The 19,504-nt window shown below is 58.1% G+C and overlaps 2 protein-coding genes and 1 long non-coding RNA gene across 7 annotated transcripts; 2 read left to right on the top strand and 1 right to left on the bottom strand.

Annotated features, from left to right (window-relative positions):
- Window positions 1–1,175: 1,175 nt before the first annotated feature.
- LOC107500276 lies at window positions 1,176–9,494 on the top strand. The gene is made up of 3 exons (XR_001594489.2): window positions 1,176–1,725; window positions 8,073–8,326; window positions 9,383–9,494. It is a non-coding gene; the product is annotated as an uncharacterized LOC107500276 (long non-coding RNA).
- On the bottom strand, window positions 5,278–10,943 carry LOC107500275. 4 transcript variants are annotated; one of them, XR_004955946.1, is made up of 4 exons: window positions 10,826–10,943; window positions 10,143–10,251; window positions 8,922–8,989; window positions 5,278–8,358 (listed from the first exon to the last, which is right to left on the bottom strand). XR_004955946.1 is itself a non-coding variant. In XM_036237807.1 (3 exons), the coding sequence occupies exons 1-3, from the start codon at window positions 10,738–10,740 to the stop codon at window positions 8,249–8,251; spliced, it is 909 nt and encodes a 302-aa protein (XP_036093700.1). In that variant the 5' UTR covers window positions 10,741–10,769; the 3' UTR covers window positions 5,278–8,248. The 4 variants fall into 4 exon arrangements, 2 of the variants coding, with proteins under 2 accessions (XP_036093700.1, XP_036093699.1); XR_004955945.1 differs by having other exon boundaries at window positions 8,922–10,251; XM_036237807.1 differs by lacking the exon at window positions 10,826–10,943 and having other exon boundaries at window positions 8,922–9,122; window positions 10,143–10,769.
- A 3,786-nt stretch (window positions 10,944–14,729) lies between these two features.
- Window positions 14,730–19,067, top strand: ARSA (arylsulfatase A). 2 transcript variants are annotated; one of them, XM_036237803.1, is made up of 10 exons: window positions 14,730–14,862; window positions 15,148–15,401; window positions 15,568–15,808; window positions 16,092–16,310; window positions 16,381–16,550; window positions 16,853–16,977; window positions 17,069–17,196; window positions 17,349–17,451; window positions 17,536–18,130; window positions 18,491–19,067. In XM_036237803.1, the coding sequence occupies exons 2-10, from the start codon at window positions 15,184–15,186 to the stop codon at window positions 18,957–18,959; spliced, it is 2,268 nt and encodes a 755-aa protein (XP_036093696.1). In that variant the 5' UTR covers window positions 14,730–14,862; window positions 15,148–15,183; the 3' UTR covers window positions 18,960–19,067. The 2 variants fall into 2 exon arrangements, with proteins under 2 accessions (XP_036093696.1, XP_036093695.1); XM_036237802.1 differs by having other exon boundaries at window positions 18,281–19,067.
- Window positions 19,068–19,504: the final 437 nt, after the last annotated feature.

The raw sequence follows: 19,504 nt of genomic DNA, 5'->3' as shown, positions 1-19,504 counted from the left end.
AAGCATGAGGGTTCGACTTCCTGGCCCGGCCCTGCAGAGAGGAAAGGCGCTTCCCACCCCTCTGTGTCTCCACCATCTTCCTGTCCCTTCCTGCTTCCTCTCCTGTCCCAGTCACTCAGAGGCTCCCTGCCACCCCCATCCCTCCCCCGCCACCTCCACCTGCCTTTCATCCCACTGTGGCCGCTGCAAGACTGTGGACATGCTCACCAGAGTCCTTGACTGACGGAGGTCAGGAAGGAGGCTGCACTCACCCCGCACCCAGACTCAGAGCAGCTGAGGCCTCCGGCCCGCCCTGCAAACCTGCCCTTGGCCCCAATGGCCCGCAGCCTGCCGACCCACCCAGCCTGGACCTCGTGGGGGCCCTTCAACCTCCCCAGGCTTCCCCGCCCGAGCCCTGCCGGGGGCTGTGCAGCCTCTCCGGAGAAAACCTCACATCTCTGCTGATGGGCAACCAACAGGCTCATGGTCTCCAGGCTCTGCCGGGCTCGGCGCTGGCTCCACGGAGTGCCTGGCACATAGGATGGGCACATTGCAAACGAGTCCAAGCCTGCACACTCCCCCAGCACCGCCACCACCCCGGCAACTGCAAAAATAACACACCCAGAAGCACTGTACCCACATTACGGCCTCCGTCCCGGCTACGTGGTGGGGATACGGAGGAAGAAGCGAGGGGCAGACGTGTGTCTCTTCATGTTGTTGGGAAGGGAAGCCCCGCAGGCTCGGCGCCAGCTGCAAAACCCTGGGCAGCCGCCGGCCACCCTCCCCCAGTGGTGCGCGGGGACCCACCTGCCAGGCCGGGAGCCCTTTGCCTGGCCCAGCCCTGCCCCTCCAGTGTCCAAGGACGGTGAGGATTCGGGGACCCCACAGCCTCACTCCTTCCATCAGGACCAGGATTCCAGAAAGACCCATTGTTCCCGCCACCCCTATTTCTTCCCTACGTCCTCCCACCACATAGAGCCACACACAGACAGGCTTCACAGGGCCTGGGCAATCAGGACAGGATACCCAGAACCGGGCCTGGTGCAGGGCAAGCCCGCCCTGGACACCCCTGGCCTCCACCCAGCAGCTGCCCCAGGCCTGCAGGCCGCAGCAAAGGGCCCGCCCGCCCTCACCCTGCGCCCTTGATGCCACAGGCCACCCCCCCCACCCCCCCCCCGGCCCACTTAAGCTCAGTGGTGCTGCCCCACGTGGAGCCCGCTCCCAATCAGCCCAGCCACAGTGGCCTGCCCCCCACCATAGTCCCCTTCGTGGGAACCCTCAGGTGTGCTTTCTCTCCCCCCTCACCTGACTCTGCCTGGGCCCTCACCCCCCCTGGTTTCCATGACAACCAGTGGGGGAAGCCTGGCTCTGGCTCTCAGGTCCGTCCTCTCCTCTACCCCCTGCTCCTCCCGCCTCTCCGGTCTGCTCTTTCCCACGGCCCGGCTGCCTTCTAACTCACCTGTTGCTTTGTCTACACCTGGCTTTCCCCAGCACAGTGTGGGCTCGCCGTGCAGAAGGCGCTTCCCCGGGTGTTTCACTGACTCGCCCATGGCCTGGGACAGTGCGCCGGCCGCACAGTGAACACTCAGCCCGTGTAAGCGGAGCCTAAATCCAAGCTTCACCTGCATCGCAAGCTGCTCACCCGGCCACGCCCTCTCCTGAAGCCCAGCGCCACTTCTGTGGGGCAGGGACCCCTGGCTGTCCGGTGGACTCTAAGACTGTCTGGATCTGGTGCCTTTTCTGTGGGTAGGTTTTTTTTTTTTATAGTTTCTGGTTATTAATATCATCTATCAGTATATTTAGGTTCTATTTCATTCTGAGTCAGATTTGTTACATTTTATTTTCCCAGGAATACAGTTTTTCTAAAGAATCAATTTTTCATTTTGTTAGTCATCTTTATTTTTTACTTGTTTCATTCTTTTCTGTTATTTTCTCTGCTTTTTTGTTATAATTCTCTAATTTTTTGAGCAGATACTTTATTTCTTAGTCTTTTTCTGACAATAAACATTTAAGGCTATAAATCTCCAAGTCCCACTTTAGTTCTGTCCCTTAAGTTTTAACGATTAGTATTTTTCATTTCATCTTGTTCTGATTTTCCAGTATCAATATTTGGGGAAGGGGGTTTGGGAATTGCTGAAAAGTATACTTATTTAAATTTTAAAATATCCGTTTTTTTTGTTTGTTTTGTTTTTTTTGAAGGAGGGCTAACCCTTGGATACTGATTTCTTATTTCATTGTGGTCATAGAAGGTGGTCTACATAATACTGATCTTTGGGGATTTTGTGAAGACTTTCTTTGTAGCCATGTACATGATCTATTTTTGTAAAGCTTTCCTATCGGTTCAATAGGCATGATTGGATGCAAGGATGTGTGTGTAAATACTCTCCATTATATCGTGTATTAATTGTAGTCAGATATTCTATGCTCTTTCTAATTTTCCATCTGATTGATTTATAAATTACCAGTGAGGTGGGTTAAAATCCCACTGCTGTGACAATGGCTTTAGCAGTCTTTCCATGAAATTTTGGCAATTTCGGTTTTATATATTTAAAGACTTTGTTTTAAATGCTAACAGGTTTAGGATTATTATAGAATTCATGATAAATTGTTCCTTTATCATAAAGCACCCCGTCTTTATCCCTAATAAATCTTTTTGCTTTAATTTTATTTTTCCCAATCTTAGAGCCGCAGCACTTTTTTGTGAGTATCAGCTTCATAGATTTTTTCCCATCATTCTTCTTTTAACCTTTTTATGTCTTATGTACTTAAGGGTGCTTCTGGTAAATAGTGTGTGTAGCTAGATCTTTTACAAAACAAAAAACAAATCTCACCATTTTCAGCCTTTACCCGTGTGTTTATTATAATTAATGATATGTTTTAAATCCTTTTTACCATCTTAATTTATGTTGTTTTTTTTTTCTCTATGCTTCTTTTTTCTCTCTTTCTCCCCTCAATTTGATTAATCAAGTTTTCTTTACTCCCCTTTTCCTCAGCTCCCCTCGGTTTGGAAGTTACACATCCTCTTTCTATCATTTTTGTAAATGCACTTAAATTTTTAACATGCATAATTAACAAAGTCTAAAGTTAATGTGTCTGCCTCCCTTCCGTGTGATAATAAGAAGTTGGAATACTTTAACTTTTGTCCATGTTGTTTTTGACCTCCAAATGAATGAGTCTGATTACTGTTACTACCCCATCTCACAGTGAATGCTTAGATTTAGCCACGTGTTAACAAGTTTCTTTATTCACTATTCCTTCTTGCATGTTACTCTTTCCCTCTGGGTTAAATTTTCTTCTTTCTAGAAGTACATACTTCAGAAGTTTTTTTAATGATTGTCTGGTAGTGACAAGTTCTTTCAGTCTTTGAAATGTCTTTCTTGAATGATAATTTAGCCAGTATAGAATTCTGAGCTGACCATTGTTTCCTCTCAATGCTTTGAAGATTTTTCTCTCTGAGTGCTGTTTTCTGCTTAATTTTCCCAATTCTGACTTCCATCTCACTAATTCTTTCTTTGACTGTGTTTAACCTGCTGTTAATCCTGTCTGTAGTTTTTTTTTTTTTTTTTTAAGAGAGTTTTCAGTTCTGATAACCATAGGTTTTGTTTCTAGAAGATGTTTTTGGTGCATTATCAAATCTGCCCACTCTTTATATTGTCCTCTTAAAAAGTTAATGCACTTTAAAATCTTATTCTTTTGTCTTTAACCATTTCAAAAATATTTACTTTTTAATTTCTAGTCAGTAGTTCCGTTATGTGAAACTTTTGGTGCTCTAGTCCTGCTCTCACTCCTGGCAGATTATTTCTGGGAGAATTTTGTGTTTTGCGTTACGAACTGGGGCCTGCCACTAGCCTGGGACTTCTTTTATGCTAATTTCTTGGCTTGGTGGCTCCAGGACCACAAAGAGTAATATAATTTGAACTCCAGAACTGGTGGGGACAGGCAATACTTACAATTTCACAGGAGGCTTTTCCACAGGGAGATGACCCCAAAGCTTTATGAAAATTGCTTAAATAAAAAATAAATGTTTAATAAGAATTTTGACAACAGATCATTCATTAAGGTTCTTGAGTGTTACATGTCATTCTAAGTATGTGACACGTATTAACTCATCTAGTTGTCACAAACTCACTGAGCAGGCTCATGTCATTGGTCGTCCTCATTAAACAGATGAGGAAACCAAAGAAAAGAGTACGTTGTCCAAACTGGCATATGGCTAGTCAGCAGAGAAACTGGGATCTGAACCACAGCGGTTGGCACACGATCAAGCCAATAAGAAACCTGCCCTGGGATTTCACCTCCGGTAAGGGGGGAAACTCTCTTCCCACTCCCGGGATGCGGAGGACAGAGGTGAGCTCAGCAGCTGTGGGTGACCAAGGTTCTACCCTTGAGGAGAAGGCAACGCTGAGCAATGTCAACATGGGACGTGAGGTTCTGAAGGGGTTCGAGCCCCTAAAGTTGGTCCCAGGAATCTGGCGTCACATCTGCTTTCCTTGCATTTGGTTCTAAGAGCCAGGGGATGTCACTTCTCTGTTGAAAGCCCACAGAATGGAGAGGCCGAAGGGCCAATCTTGGAGCAGATGCCTGGGTTAGAATCCCAGCTCAGCCACCAAACACCCAGGGGGCCTGGGGACCCTGCTTACCCTCCCCGCGGTTCTGTGCATGCTCTGGCATGTTGGGGGGCACGAAAGGCATTGTTTCACACCCATGTTCGTTCTGGCCACACGCAGGCCTCGTTTCGGGTGTTGGGCACGAGGCAGGGGGCCTGCCTTTGGGGCTCACCAGTCGCTGCTGGCCTGCTGGGCCCCTGTGTGGGCCACATGAGGTAAGTGGGTGCGAAGTGCCGACCGTGGGCCTGGTGTGCTGTGAGCTGCAGAGGAGTGCCCCTGGCCCGGGGCCAGCCGTCTGTGTCAACACGCACGTTTCTATGATCATCATAAAGCTAGCTCGCATTTGGTTTCTGTCATCTTAACCAAAGAAGTGCGTTCTAAGGAACATTCTTCATGTAGAGGCAAACCTTAGAGCGAGGTGAAGGACGGCCGATATTTGTTGTTTATTCTTAGAAACAGCGTTAGATTTGAAATATTATTTTAACAGTGAAATTAAAAGTGAAAAATGTCTACCTAGTTAATTTCACATTTACGATTTAGGATTCCAGTTACCTCTTCATTCAAGACCATGGGTTTTGCCCACAGGTTTACTTTGCCTTCCACCCAAAGGTCACAATTCAAGAGCTCTGTAGGGTTTTTTATTATTATTATTTTGGTAAAAAAAAAAAAAAAAAAAAAATTTTCCATCGTAGCCATTTTTTAAAATTGTATTTCATTGTTCCTTTCAAGAATACAGTGCCTTGGTGAGACATTTATAGTTTCTGAAACAATCCCATTTGCTTTTTCTCTGCCCTGGCCTTCCACCCGATGCTGGCGGGGTCCCCCGTGCCATACTCCCCATGCCCGTGACCATCTTTCAACTACGAATTCGTACTTCTTCACCCCTTCACCTCGTCCACCTTAGCCATTTTGAAGTGTTGAGGAGCATGGTGCACGTTTGGAAGCGGCGGCCCGGCTGGTGCTGCGGGGAGATGGGCGCGCGGAGGGAAGGCCCGTGGCGGGCGGGCGCGGGAGGAGGCGAGGCCAACGCGAGCTGGGGAGGCGGTGCGTGGGGTGCCGGCGCCCGGGTCGGGGGTGCAGGGGCGGGGCCGCCCCTGCCCGAGGATTCCGCCCTCCTCCTCCAGTGCCGCCTCCCGGCACCCCGGGGGCGGGGCCCGCTGGGTCCCTGCCTTCCATTCAGGGGTTGGGTCCATGAAGGTGCCGCACGTCGCTCAGCGGCTCACCCGCCGACGCGCACGCGGGGGGCGTTTCCAGTCTGGGACGATCTGAGCTTTGGTGCCGACTTGCGCTTCGGCTCCCTTGGGCGACGACGGCAGACGCACGCTCACGTCCGAGGGTCGCAGAGCAGATTGCAGAAGCGGGGCGCCCTTGCGCGTCCACCTTTCCACGTCGGTGGCTGAGCCCGTGGCCACACGCTCGGCTCCTTTCGGGAAGCGTCGGTCCCAGCCTCTTCCCGCTTCTGGAGGCCCGGGGAGTGTGACGTCCCGGAGCCGGGAGCTCCCTGAGAATCTGGACACGAGGTTTTCGCGAGCCGCGTGTGCAGCGGCCGTTCTCTCTGTGGTCCGGCTCCCCGCGGCCACTCAGGTCTCTTTCAAAGAACAGAAGTGTTTCATTATTACAGAATCCATTTATCTTTTTCTTCCTTTATTGTTCATATTTTCTGTGTCCCGTTTAAAAAACATTCCCCTGCCACAAGAGCTCAAGTCTTTTCTCCTGTGTTCTCGTCTGGAGATCGCAGTTTTAACTCTTATGTTTAGGTCTATGATTTGATTTACTGTTAATTTTAGTTTGTGGTGTCAAGAAAAAGTTGATGTTTGTATTTTTCCTTTATGGATGTCCAATTGTTTCAGACCGTTTTTAAAAATTATTTTAAAATCTTACTTTGTGGTAAAATTTCTGTGCCGTGAGCTTTACCACTGGAATCGGCTGGAAGCGGCAGATCTGTGGCGTGAAGCACTTCGCACGCCGCGCAGCCGGCACCGCCCGCCGCCCCCGGGGCCCTTCGTCTTCCCAAAGGAATCTGGGCCCGTGAAACAGCGACTCCCGGCCCCGCCCCGCCCTCCCGGGGCCACCGCGACGCCAGGGCCCCGCCGCCCCGCGCCTTGCGGCCAAGCCGCCCTCGCGCCTCCGCGGGGAGCAGCCGGCCGCGGGCACGTGGGCCTGCCCTGCACTTTCTGCTCTTCCCCTTTCATCTATATTTATACACTTTCTCCAGTGCCACAGTGTCTTGATTTCTGTACCTTTACGGGAGGCCTTGCCATCGGGGAGGAGAAGTCCTACAGCTTTGTTCTTTGTGAATCGTGTTGGCCGTTCTAGGTCATTTTTATTTCTATATAAATTTTAGACTCAGCTTGTCAATTTCTACAAAAACAGCTGGTTGGGAACTTGACTGGCGTTGCACTGAACCTATGAACGTGTTTAGAGAGGGTGTCATCTTAACAAAGCTGAGTCTTCCGTGCGTGAACGCGCCGTGTCCTCTCATTTATTTGGGTCGTCCTCGGCTTATCCTGGCGAGGCTTAGTAGTTCTCATGTAGAGTTCTTGCACATTTTTGTTAAATTTATTCCTGAGATTTTTGTTTTCTCACATTATTGCAAATGAAATTTTAAAATTTTGTAGTTTGTTGCTATTACCTAAAAACACAACAGATTTCGCATTTAAATTTGTGACCTTGTTAAAATCACTTTGTTTTAGTTGCATTTTTGTGGGGTCCTTAGGATTTTTCTGCATAAACAATTGGGTAATCCGTAAAGAGCAAAAGCACTTCTTCCTTTTGAACTTTGTGTCATTTGTTTCTGTTTGTTGTCTTAGTGCGAGGGCCCTGAAGAGCGGTTGGAGCAGGCCCCCTGGCTCAGTCACGGGGGAGCGCTCAGCGCTTCACCACCAAGTGCGCTGTGGCCTTCTGCCTTTTTTGTAGTTTGCCTTTATCAGGTTGAGAAAGTTTCCTTCTAATCTGTCTGCAGACTTTTTCCTCACGTGCCGATGTCTGGCTCTCTTAAGGAACTCTTTTGAAACCTCACCAATGACCCTGCTTACGTCTCCTTAGGCAGAACTGGGTCTGGCTGCAAGTGAGGCCAGAAAATGAAGTTCTTTCCTAGGTGAGCACATGGCTGCCCCCTACAAAACCAGCTCTGTGGATAAGGAAGGCCAGATGCGTGTCAGAACAGATGGCTGGCCATTGGCGGCCCAGGCGTGCGTTCTGGACCAAGTTACGTTTACTCCACGCTTCTAACCTACTATTCTGTTGCTACCGAACAAAAGCTGTTCTTTAATTTTTACTTTCTGTAGGCAATTTGTGCTCTATGGGCACTTTCAAGACCCTGCTGTCCCTAGTGTAATTCAGCTACCACACGATGCACCTGGGTGCTGTGTTGGCTTCGGTTATCCTGTTTGGGACTTGTGGTGGTTGCCAAAGCTAAGGAGTTAAGTCTCTCATCAAACCTGGAAATTCTCCACTGTTATCTTTTCAAATTGTGTGCCTCCTCAGTGTCTCCTATGAAAAATACGTTCTGTCTCATGGATGAAGCTCGGAAACAGGCGGGAAGTGTAACAAGCCATTGACGACAGGACAAGCCATGCGAGTTTGCGTGTCTGAAGGCCCTGGAATAGGCAGTCACGGCGGCAGCCAGCAGGGTCAGGTCGCGGGCGAGAAGAGTCCGTGCTTCACGGGGACAGAGCTGCTCCGGGTGCTGGCAACGCTCTGCAGACGGAGAGAGCCGATGTCCCCACGACGTCATGCACGTATGTAATGAAACTGTGAAGTGTGAAGTTTTCTAAAAGATTAAAAATATTTTTACTATGTTAGACCTTCTCAGTCCAACTTCTGCAAAAACGTTCTTTTCTCCTAGTCTGTCTGTTTCATATTCTGGGTAATTTCTTCAGACTCATCTTCCAGTTCAGCAATTCTCAGCTGTGTCTAGTCTGCTATTTAAGCTGCTCATTGAAACTTCAATTATTATATTTTTCATTTCTAAAGTTATACTTTGTTCCTTTTCAAATCTATCAGATTCTGTTTTCTCCTTTTGTTCCCCCCCTGATTCCAGTAGTTTTTCATTCCTTGTTCAGGTTTTTAATCTTTTGTCTCTGCGAATGTTTTTAGCATACTTACATGTTTCGTGATTTTACCCTGTGCTCTGACTTTGGGGACCTGGCGGGACCGAGCTGAGCCCGCACTCCTGCCGAGCTGCGTTCATCTGCTCCTGCTGGCCGCCTCGGGGTCACCAGCCTTCAGCCACTTCCCCCGAGTCCAAGCCCTCCCCTCCTGCTCCCCCCCCGCCCCCCCCCCCCGGTGGCCTGCATCGAAACCTACACCCTTTGAGAGTGAATCTGTACTTACGAACTTTGAGGGGAGATTTGATCTCCATCTTGCGGGGAGGTCGTTCCAAGGTCCTTCCTTTATCTTTCCTGGAAAGCAGGAGGTTTTTTCCTCGTCTTTCTAGCTTTCCACTGAGATTACGGATCTTTGAAGTCCTGACTTTGCGTGAGAATCTAAATTCCACCTCCCACACTGCATGGGCCTGAGCCCCTGGCTCGTCTCCTGTGCAGCCGTTAAAACCAAAGCTTTGAGTTCTTGGTACTTAGCCAGCCGCCCTTCGTTTCTGCTTCATCCCGTGTCCCTGGGGACATCCCTTCCTTTCTCTACAGCTCGGCTATACGTTTAAAAGAATGCGCATTGCATTTTTGTCAGCATTTCCAAGTGCTTTGTGATAGAGGGGTTTTAGATCACGTTGTTGGAACAGTGATTCAGCCACAGCGGTCAGCACATACAAGTGTTTAATGATTTCTTTTGCTTGACAGGTCATAAGTGAATGCAAAAGTGAACAGAAGGACATTCTGAGTTTTAAAACATTTATACTCACGACGGCCGGAGGCATGAAGGACAGAGCAGTGACCGGATGGGGTCCACCTGGTCAGCCACGCCCTTTCGTTCCCTGAGGACCTTGGCGCCTTGATCACGGGTTGCTGGCTCACCCCGAGCTCCCACATCACCCATCTCCACCCCAGTGATCCCTCACTCCATGGCCGCCCAGTTCCTTGAGCGCTCAGCTAGGCTTTGGGTGTCGACGGCAGACCCACGAGCGGTTGGTCTGCAGACAGGGATTTCATACGTGGAAGCCGTGGCTACGAGGTCCCTGGGGGCCTGACGGAGCGCCAGTCTGAGCACCTGGAAGGAGACACAGTCTCCCCACAGCACCACAGACCTTGCCCCTCGGGCCTTGCCCCTGTGCCCGTCGGCAAAGTGAGGGGTCAGAGAGCTGAAGCCCGAGGCCGGGTCTGACACACCACCCTCCGCCTCGGGGCGGGGCGCGCCACAGAGCTCTGGGCTCCGCCTGCGTGGGACAGTGCGCTCCTCGCCCGGCCGGGCCCACAGGGGCCTCTTCACACTTCCAGGACGACCGCTAAGTCCACGTGTCTCAAATGGCTGCCCTTGCTTTGGCCTAGGTCCCCAAGTGACTGCGTGGAACGCAGCCCCTGGCCCTGCCCGCGGTGCAGACTGGGCTTTCTGTGAGCAGCAAATGAACATCTTTGTGCTAAGTCACTGCCACCTGGGTGTTACCTGTCGAAGTAGCCGGTGCTTCCTGGACTGAGGCGGGGGGCCTTCGGGAGCCTCCGGGGCGAGCACGCAGGTGCACCGTCAGGCCGCCGGGGCGTCCCCCACGCTGTGCCTTGAGAAATGGGGAGTCAACACGACAGATTCGGGCACCCGCTGTGTCTACTGTGAGATGCACAGCGGCCCTAAACGAATGTCCTGTCTGACCCCCAAAGCCCCCTCTGGTCAGTGGGCTGGCAGGGGCTGGGGCGTGGATCAGAGTCTGGGAAAGTGGCATGAGTCTGGGGTCCTGTCCCCGCAGACCCCATGCCCCCCACAGGGGAGCAGGCTGCACAGCCCTGGGATTTTCCGCCAGGTCTTTCCCGTGGGCAGTGGCTCCGGCCTGCGAGTGAGTCACGTCCAGGATGCGGAAGAGGGGTCGTGACTCTCTGGCATTGTGACTCAGGCCTGGGCCGTGCTCCCGGGACTGCGGGACTTCCCAGCACCCCCCCCTCCGACACTGCCCTGTTTTCACCCCAGGGGTGACTCTGTGGCCAATGAACCCAAGTCCTCTGAGACCACACTGTTCCTCTTGGCTGCCACAAGACCATGGCGGCCTGGCCATGTGGCCTCTGCCGCTGCACTCCGTTTCCACCCTCCAGCGGCCCGCCCAGAGCGCGTCGGGCGCCCCTCCCTGCACCGGAGCGCACCTGCGTGTCCAGGCGAGGCCACCTCAGGTCCTCCCAAGACGGCTAGAGAACAGCCGGGCCGGTCAAGCACAACGCGGCCCTTGGATGAGCCTCTTCTGTCACACCGAGGCGCTTCCGGCCCCTCGGCTCCGTCGACGTGGGCAGTCGTGAGCCCAGGTTCTGGTCACTAGAGCACAACAGCCAGCAGCACCCAGGCCCTGTGCCGCCAGCCGCCAGGCACCAAGTGGAGGCCCGTCTTCCCCAACAGCTGTGCCTCGGGTCCACGCCCACACGGTGGCAGCAGAGAGCCCGCCACGGCCAGGCCACGCCGCGCTCGGAGGCTGCGAGCCAATCTCGTCCGCGGCCTGCAGCCACGTCCCAGACCAGACACGGGACCTGCTCGGGAGGCCACTCCTGAGCCCGCCTCGTCCTCTGGATGTCCCACGCCTGGTCTGGCAGACCTTCCTCTGGGACGAAATTAGTGTCGTGAGAAAATGCTCAGGCGATGATCTGATGAACTACAGTGACAGATTTGTTTCCGGAACCAGTCAGCCACCCACCTGGTGTCATTCACAGGGCTGTGACCTGGCACCAGGATGGTCTCTGTACCTACTCTGAAACTAATTCTCCGTCCTGCCCTGGTCCTGTAGGGTCATTCCCCTTGCCATAAAACCTGACCTCTGCTTGAAACTTGACTACCTGACGGTTCTTCACCTCCACACCTGTTCGTCACCCAGATAACCCCTCAGGGCCTCAGCTAAGATGTCGCCTGTGGGAAACCCTCCCTCCCTGGAAGTTTCGTGGCCCTCGCCCAGCACCCGCCAGCACCCCACCCCAACAATAGCAGTAGCAACGACACAGACCTGCCGCATGCTGTGCCCTGCCCGCCAAACAGGACGCGTGTATTCACCATGACACTCCATCCACTTACAGGGCCCAGTTCACACCTGAGCAGGTGGGCGAGAAGGAGCAGGGAGCTGGGAAGTCCCCACTGAGAAGGTGACATCCCAGGGGGCCTGAAGGAGGGGATGGAGCTAGCCATGCCCTATGGGTCAGGAATTCCAGATGGGGCACAGCAGAGTCAGAGCCCTGAGGCTCAAGGATGCAACTGACCCGCAGTCGGGTAGGGGGTAAGGGACGGCACCACACAGTGCCACCTCACAGCAGCCACAGCACCCCTGAGCAGTGCTGCCCCATCTGCTCGGAGCCACCACCCTTTCTGCGAGGCCTCCTGCCCCCTCTCCGTTCTGATGGGGGCCGCAGGCTGACTCTACTCAGGGCCACCCCAGCAAGTGCTCAGACCCCCACGATGACATTTTGCAGTGGGAGAGGGAGAAGTGGCCTCAAGTTGGATCACAGCATGGGCAAGTGGGGCTCGGTAGTGACGGGTTTCAGGACACATTACCCCAGAGTGTGGCAGTTGGGCATGCTGATGGTTTTAAGGGGAAGGAGTTGAAGAAAACAGACCCCCTCAATCCCCGAGCCAGGCCATCCAACCCTCATGTGAGAAGTGCCCCCAAACCTGGAGGAAAGGGGGCAAAGGGGGAAATGGGAACAAATGCCTTGCACGGACCCCCCGTTCACCACGTGACCTCACCTCCTGACCTGTCATGTCCCCTGCAGACCTGGCATGAAATGCTCAGGTTCGACTGTTGCTGTGGGTCGCCGTGGACTGGTGCACCTCCGCTGTCATGTGACACTCATGAAATTAACAAACGTGGATGCTTCTGCTGGTCCTTCTTCGTCAGTTTAACTTTCAGACAGGCCAGGACCAGAGGGTCAAGGGAAGCTGTCTCCCCCCACGCAGGAGAGGAGAAGGGTGGGGGCAATGGATGGCAATCAGAGAGGAGGCGCCTGGGTGAGGGGGTCCGGCTGAAGGCGGGCGTGGTGGCCGATGTCACCAGGGGAGGGCAAGGGGTCAAGAACCTTATCAGGTGTTGAGAGTGGAGGGTTTTACGAGGAAGGGCACGGATGGGCCTGGTCGAGGCTTCAGGAGCCTGACCGAGGAGTGGTCAAGCCAAGAATCTCTGTCCCCTGCCACTCTCGCCCCGGCTGAGGCGTGCACCCACCAGCAGCACCTGTCTGGGACTGGGACCAGCCACACGACCTCTGGGTGGGGTGGCAGGAACGGTGGTGGTCGCTGTGGGCAAGGAGGATGGAGTGGAGGGGGCGGGCAGAGGCCTGAGCGGTGGCCTCTGGGGTCCCAGGTCCCCACGGCGGCTGGGCTCAGGAGCCATGTTCTCCCTGGGGCAGCTCATGCACCTGGTTCACCGCAGGCAGGCGGGGAAATGAGGGCATCTCTCACCCCTGCTTCTAGATCAGAACCAAAGCCTCGCCCTTCCCCCTCAGGCTCCTCTGTTCGCTGTGGGCGGTCGTTCCAAATTAGCCGTGTCCCAGGGGTCCAGAGCTACTTCCCGACCCCAGCGGGCTGCCTGCCGTTGGCGCGCTGCCCCTCTTGCCAGCTCCTGTGGCAGCGTCAAAGAGCTCACAGCTCCAAAGGCTCAGCCGCCCACAGAGGCTCCGCTTTGAACTAAGGTGACTGGCGGCCACGCACCTCCTCCTCCACGCGGGGCGGGCGGGGCCAGCCCGTGTGCGCACACCTGAGCGCCCCGCGGAAGCAGCGCCAGCCGTGTGCACGACGGTACGGCGCGGGAGGGCTCTGCCCAAGAATCAGGGCAGGTCCTGGCTGCCTGGGGTGGCTCTGCACGCGGCCCACGGGGCAGGACGGCTTTGGGCTGGTTCCCTTCTAACTCCAATGTTCAGTGCCCACAGGCCGTGATCGCTCCAGTAACAGGGTCAAAGATTTCGGGGTTGCGGACCAACTTCCTGTCCCGGCCCTCACCCGATCTTGCGCCCACGCACAAGCCCAGAAACCACGCTGGAATGCGACGGCAGGGCGACGCGCCAGGGACTAGCCCCCTCTCTGGAGTCCGGGCCCTTCACATCGGCCCCCACGGCCCCTCGTATTGAGCTCCCAGTCGCGTCGGGAAAACGCCAGCTCCCCCAACAGGGCGGGGCCTCAGTGGAAGCCGTGTCCTGAGCCCCACCCGGGTCCCAAAGGCCTATCCACGCTCCACGGGCTCCAGGGTCAGGGAGCACGGGAGGCCGTCCCCAGCCAGGAGCCCAGGTCCTACTGCTCCTGAGGGCAGAGGGCGCAGAGGGCGCCCTGAGCATACGGAGGGACCTGAAGCCAGACAGCGGTGGGGGGCGGGGAACGTCCCCTGGGGGGGACTGCCCTAGGGGAGCCACTGGGGGACAGTCACCGCAGACCTCGCGGCGGGCTGTCAGCACGCAGAGTACGAGACCCACCTAGCAACCCTGCGGACACCTGGCTTTAACTTCCACACAGCTAAACAAATGGGACCAAAAAGTGAAGTCGCCTGTCCAAGGCTGTCCAGTGACACGGCCAGGACCAGGAATCGCTCCTCGTCCGATGGGTCCCTCCCATCGGTGCGCGCTGGAGGCGGACCAGACCCCCGACGTCCGCCACACGCCACACACAAAAACACACCACACGCCGCGTCACACACAAACCACACGCCACAAGCAGTGCTGGAGGAAAAGTCAGCGGCGGTTGGCTAGCTCAGCGGGCGCCCAGGACAATGTCCGCGCTCAGGTCCAATAGAGACGGAGCCCCCGCCAGCCGGGGGCCAGGACAGCCCCGCGCACGTGGCGCGGACGCCGGGGTGCCCGACCGCGCGCCGGCGCCAACGGCCTCGGGCGCACGGCGGCCGCGCGCGCGCCCCGCCCCGCGTCGCCCCGCGTCGCCCCGCGTCGCCCCGCCCCGCAGGGCCCGGGCCGCCCCGACGCGACCCCGAGGTCCCGGCCGGTCCCCGGTGCGCGCCGGCCCGGCCTGCCGCAGGCCCGGCCCCGCCGCGCCCGGCCCTGGTCCCGCCCCGCCCCGCCCCCGCCCGGGGCCGCGCGCGGCGGGTCACGCGACCGCGGGGCCGGCCGGGGGCGGGGCCGGCGCGGAAGTGCCAGGGAGCGCACCCTGCCCGCGGCCCGCGACCCGCCCCTCGGCCGGTACTGCCCTCGAGTCACCGCGCCGGACCCCCCGGGTAAGTGTCATGTGACTTGTGTCCCAATCACGAGCCTGGGCCGGGACCCCTGGGTGAAGAGAGTCAGATTTCTGCCCAGAATCTGTAGGTGTCCTGGTCCAGGAGGGTCTCCAGGGAGACGTGTCCCAGGCTACTGCCTCCTGCGTTCCCCGGTTACCGAGTCCACTGGGACTTCAGGAAGAGGCTCGTTGGGTTCAGGGGGTCCGGGGTCTCAGGGGAGGGTGGTGTGGGGTCAGCGGTCTCTGGGCCAGAGCTTGCTGGAGCCAGTTTGCCTTCCCTCCCAAGGGTCTCTTTGTGACAAGCCTGTCTGCGCTGTGTGCCATGGCGATGCTGTGGGCCCTCGCTCTGGTCTTGGCTGCAGGTCTGGATGCTGCCAGGCCCCCTAACATCTTGCTCATCCTTGCCGACGACCTGGGCTATGGGGACCTGGGCTCCTACGGCCACCCCAGTTCCACCACCCCCAACCTGGACCAGCTGGCCGCAGGGGGGCTGCGGTTCACAGACTTCTACGTGCCGTCGTCCCTGTGCACGCCCTCCCGGTGAGCGGGGCGCGAGGCGCCTGGACCGAAGGGCTGTCCAGTTCCTCCCAAGTCCCCGCTGGACTGCGGTGGGGGCGGGAGAGGGTCTACCTGTCTGCAGGTTCCCGGCCGCGCCCGTCTCAGTCCCGGCTTCTCTGTCTCTCTGTCTCTGTGACGTGCCTTGCAGGGCCGCCCTCCTGACTGGCCGACTCCCAGTCCGGACAGGCCTGTACCCTGGAGTTCTGGGGCCCACCTCCCGAGGGGGCCTGCCCCTGGAGGAAGTGACTCTGGCTGAGGTCCTGGCTGCTCGAGGCTACCTCACAGGGATGGCTGGCAAGTGGCATCTTGGGGTGGGCCCTGAGGGGACCTTTCTGCCATCACATCAGGGCTTCCATCGATTCCTGGGCATTCCATACTCCCATGACCAGGTAGGGACCCCTGGGGCCCTCAGCACCCTCCTGGCCAGCCCCACCCCTGTCAACCCCCGCCCCCCTCAGCCCCCACCCTGCTCCTTGACCCCACCGCCCACCCCCACCTTCCACCCCGTCAGCCCCACCCCTGCCCCCCCTCGATCCCCCCACCCCCACCCCCTCCATCAGCCTCACCCCTGCCCCCTCTGCACCTACCCCCCACACCCCCACACCCCCCCACTCCCACCCCCACTCCCAGTCAGCCCACAGCTCAGGCCACTGACCGGTGCTGTTCCCCCAGGGCCCATGTCAGAACCTGACCTGCTTCCCGCCGGCTGTCCACTGTGACGGCACCTGTGACCAGGGACTGGTCCCCATCCCGCTGCTGGCCAACCTGTCCGTGGAGGCGCAGCCCCCCTGGCTGCCCACGCTTGAGGCGCACTACGTGGCTTTCGCACGCGACCTCATGGCCGAGGCCCAGCGCCAGGCCCGCCCGTTCTTCCTGTACTACGCCTCCCACGTGAGTGGCCCTGGCCGCCCCTCGGCCGTCCTGACCCCGGCCCAAGGCTAACTCCAGTCTCTGTCCCCAGCACACCCACTACCCGCAGTTTAGCGGGCAGAGCTTCGCCAGGCAGTCGGGCCGCGGGCCATTCGGGGACTCTCTGATGGAGCTGGACACAGTTGTGGGGGCCTTGATGACGACCGTGGGGGACCTGGGGATGCTCAGGGAGACCCTGGTGCTCTTCACCTCAGACAATGGGTACGCCGGGGGACGGGGGTGCCAGCTGAGCCTCCAGGCCCAGTGTGGGCGTCTCTCCCTCTTGACTGCTGGCCGGGGACAGAGGGATGAGGGACACTGGCCGTGTCACAGTGACTTACGGGTGCATGTGGGGGGCAGGCCACAAGGGCGCAGCGGCGCAGGTCCCCAGAGGACAGGGAGGGGACGGGCACGTGCTGGCTGTGTCTACGCTTGGCGTGTAACTCGCAGGTCTGGGGCTGGGGTCACCGGGGCTGGGCAGAGACCCTGGGCTCCTCGTGCCAACCGCCTCCTGTGTGTCCCAGGCCAGAGACGATGCGGATGTCCCACGGCGGCTGCTCCGGCCTCCTGCGGTGCGGGAAGGGGACCACCTACGAGGGGGGCGTCCGAGTGCCGGCCTTGGTGTTCTGGCCAGGCCACGTCAGCCCCGGTCAGTCCTCAGGCCCTGTCCTCGTGGGCCCCGGCCCCGCCTTCCCAGCCCCAATGGCGAGCACAGTGACCACACAGCCCTCTGCCCCCAGGCGTGACCCACGAGCTGGCCAGTACTTTGGACCTGCTGCCCACCCTGTCGGCTCTGGCTGGGGCCTCACTGCCCAACGTCACCTTGGATGGCATTGACCTCAGCGCCCTGCTCCTGGGCACAGGCAAGGTGGGCCCAGCACCCCGGGCTCTTCGGCGCCCTCCCGTGCCCAGCAGTGAGCATGGGCAGCACCCCTGGCGAGTGTGTCTGAGGCTGCCACCTGCGGGGCGCATCGGTGCCCAGGGCCCGTCCGCACCCCGTGACCCCGGCTTTATCCCCAGAGCCCCCGGAAGACTTTATTCTTCTACTCGGCCAACCCAGACGAGGTCCGAGGGGTCTTTGCTGTGCGGAGCGGGAAACACAAGGCCCACTTCTTCACCCAAGGTACCTGCCCTGTGGCCCCGGTCCGCGGCCCCGAGCCCGGCCCCTGCCCTCCTCGCCCTGTGCACAGATGTGCCCCCTCCCCAGGTTCTGCCCACAGCGACACCACGCCGGACCTTGCCTGCCACGCCTCCAGCCCACTGACTGCCCATGATCCCCCGCTGCTCTTTGACCTGTCCAAGGACCCTGGTGAGAACTACAATCTTCTGGGAGATGTGGCCAAGGTCCCCCCAGAGGCCCTGCGGGCACTGAAGCAACTGGAGCTGCTCAAGGCCCAGTTTGATGCTGCCATGACCTTCAGCCCCAGCCAGATGGCCCGAGGCGAGGACCCTGCCCTGCAGATCTGCTGCCAGCCGGGCTGCAGCCCCCAGCCATCATGTTGCTACTGCCCAGAGCCCAGGCCAGAGGGCAGGCCTAGGGGCAGGCTCCAGCCCAGGCCTAAGCCCGTCCCCGAGGGCAGGTCCCAGCACAGGCCCGAGCCTGTCCCCGAGGGCAGGTCCCAGCACAGGCCCGAGCCCATCCCTGAGGGCAGAGTCCAGCTCATCCCTGAGGGCAGGCCTGAGCCCGTGGCTGAGGGCAGGCCCCAGTCCATCCCCATCCCCGAGGGCAGACTCCAGCTCATCCCTGAGGGCAGGCCTGAGCCCTTGGCTGAGAGCAGGCCCCAGCCTGCCCCTGAGGGCAGGCCCGAGCCCTTGGCTGAGGGCAGACCCCAGCCTGCCCCTGAGGGCAGGCCCGAGCCCCTGGCTGAGGGCAGACCCCAATCCATCCCCATCCCCGAGGGCAGACTCCAGCTCATCCCTGAGGGCAGGCCTGAGCCCTTGGCTGAGGGCAGGCCTGAGCCCCTGGCTGAGGGCAGACCCCAATCCATCCCCATCCCTGAGGGCAGAGTCCAGCTCATCCCTGAGGGCAGGCCCGAGCCCCTGGCTGAGGGCAGACCCCAGTCCATCCCCATCCCTGAGGGCAGAGTCCAGCTCATCCCTGAGGGCAGGTCCGAGCCCTTGGCTGAGGGCAGACCCCAGTCCATCCCCATCCCTGAGGGCAGGCCCGAGCCCCTGGCTGAGGGCCGGCCCCAGCCTGCCCCTGAGGGCAGACTCCGGCTCATCCCTGAGGGCAGGCCCCAGCCTGTACCTGAGGGCAGGTCCGAACCTGCAGCTGAGGGCAGACCCGAGCTTGTGGCAGAGGGCAGGCCTGAGCCCATGGCTGAAGGCAGGCCTGAGCCCATCCCTGAGGGCAGACTCCGGCTCATCCCTGAGGGCAGGCCCCAGCCTGCCCCTGAGGGCAGGTCCGAGCCTGCAGCTGAGGGCAGACCCGAGCCCATGGCTGAAGGCAGGCCCGAGCCCATGGCTGAGGGCAGGCCCGAGCCAGAGGCCGTGGCTGAAGGCTGGCTCGAGCCCGAGCCCGTCTCTGAGGGCAGACCCCAGACTGTCCCTGAGCCCGTCTCTGAGCCCATCTCCCAGACGGTCCCTGAGCCCACCCATGAGCCCATCTCTGAGAGCCCTGGTGGAGAATAGCCCAGTTTCCTCAGCCCCTGAGGCATGTGACAGTCATTTGCTGAGGTGCAGGTGTGGATGTGGTTTGTACCTGATAACCCAATAACAGCAGCTGGCACTTGGAGGTGTGATCATTCATCCAATTCTTGTGCTGGCAAGAGGTAGATGCTGGTCTGCCTATGTCCCAAATGAGAAAACTGGGGAGTGGAGGGACCCAGCGACTTGTCTGGGGTTACGGCCAGTGAGGTTGGTCTGGGGTCTGGCAGGCCTCCTGGCCCGGGATCTCACCCCACCACCGTAGCGGCTGCCTGTGTTGGGAGCACGAGCTGTCCCGAGTGCTTTGTGTGCCAGGAGCAGGGTGGGGAGGCACAGGGTGTGACAGAGGACCCCAGAGGAGCAGAGTGCCAGTGAGAGCGGTCTCGCTGGAGGCTGGGCCGGGCCACCTCGGCCCTTCCCAGGAGCCTGGCTAAAGGCGGGCGGCAAGCTGCGTGCTGGGGATAGGGGGGATCAGGAGAAAGGGGGCTGCGGGCCGCCAGGGTCAAGGACGGCACCTCAGCAGCTCATGA

The sequence above is a fragment of the Rousettus aegyptiacus genome, unplaced genomic scaffold, assembly GCF_014176215.1.
Source record: "Rousettus aegyptiacus isolate mRouAeg1 unplaced genomic scaffold, mRouAeg1.p scaffold_m13_p_2, whole genome shotgun sequence".
Classification (NCBI taxonomy): Eukaryota; Metazoa; Chordata; class Mammalia; order Chiroptera; family Pteropodidae; genus Rousettus; species Rousettus aegyptiacus.
The sequence above is the reverse complement of the archived record's forward strand: the minus strand, read 5'-3'. Positions and strand labels throughout refer to the sequence as shown.

Coding starts and splice junctions, on each gene's coding strand:
- LOC107500275 (XM_036237806.1), bottom strand. CDS start 10,740: ATGGCCAGGCCGCCATGGTCTTGTGGCAGCCAAGAGGAACAGTGTGGT. Junction 8,990..10,142: donor AGCACCGGCTACTTCGACAG/GTAACACCCAGG, acceptor CCTGCTTTCCAG/GAAAGATAAAGGAAGGACCT. Junction 8,359..8,921: donor CAAATCTCCCCTCAAAGTTC/GTAAGTACAGAT, acceptor TTAATCTTTTAG/AAAACTTCACACTTCACAGT.
- ARSA (XM_036237802.1), top strand. CDS start 15,184: ATGGCGATGCTGTGGGCCCTCGCTCTGGTCTTGGCTGCAGGTCTGGAT. Junction 17,197..17,348: donor TGCTCCTGGGCACAGGCAAG/GTGGGCCCAGCA, acceptor CTTTATCCCCAG/AGCCCCCGGAAGACTTTATT. Junction 17,452..17,535: donor GGCCCACTTCTTCACCCAAG/GTACCTGCCCTG, acceptor CCCCCTCCCCAG/GTTCTGCCCACAGCGACACC.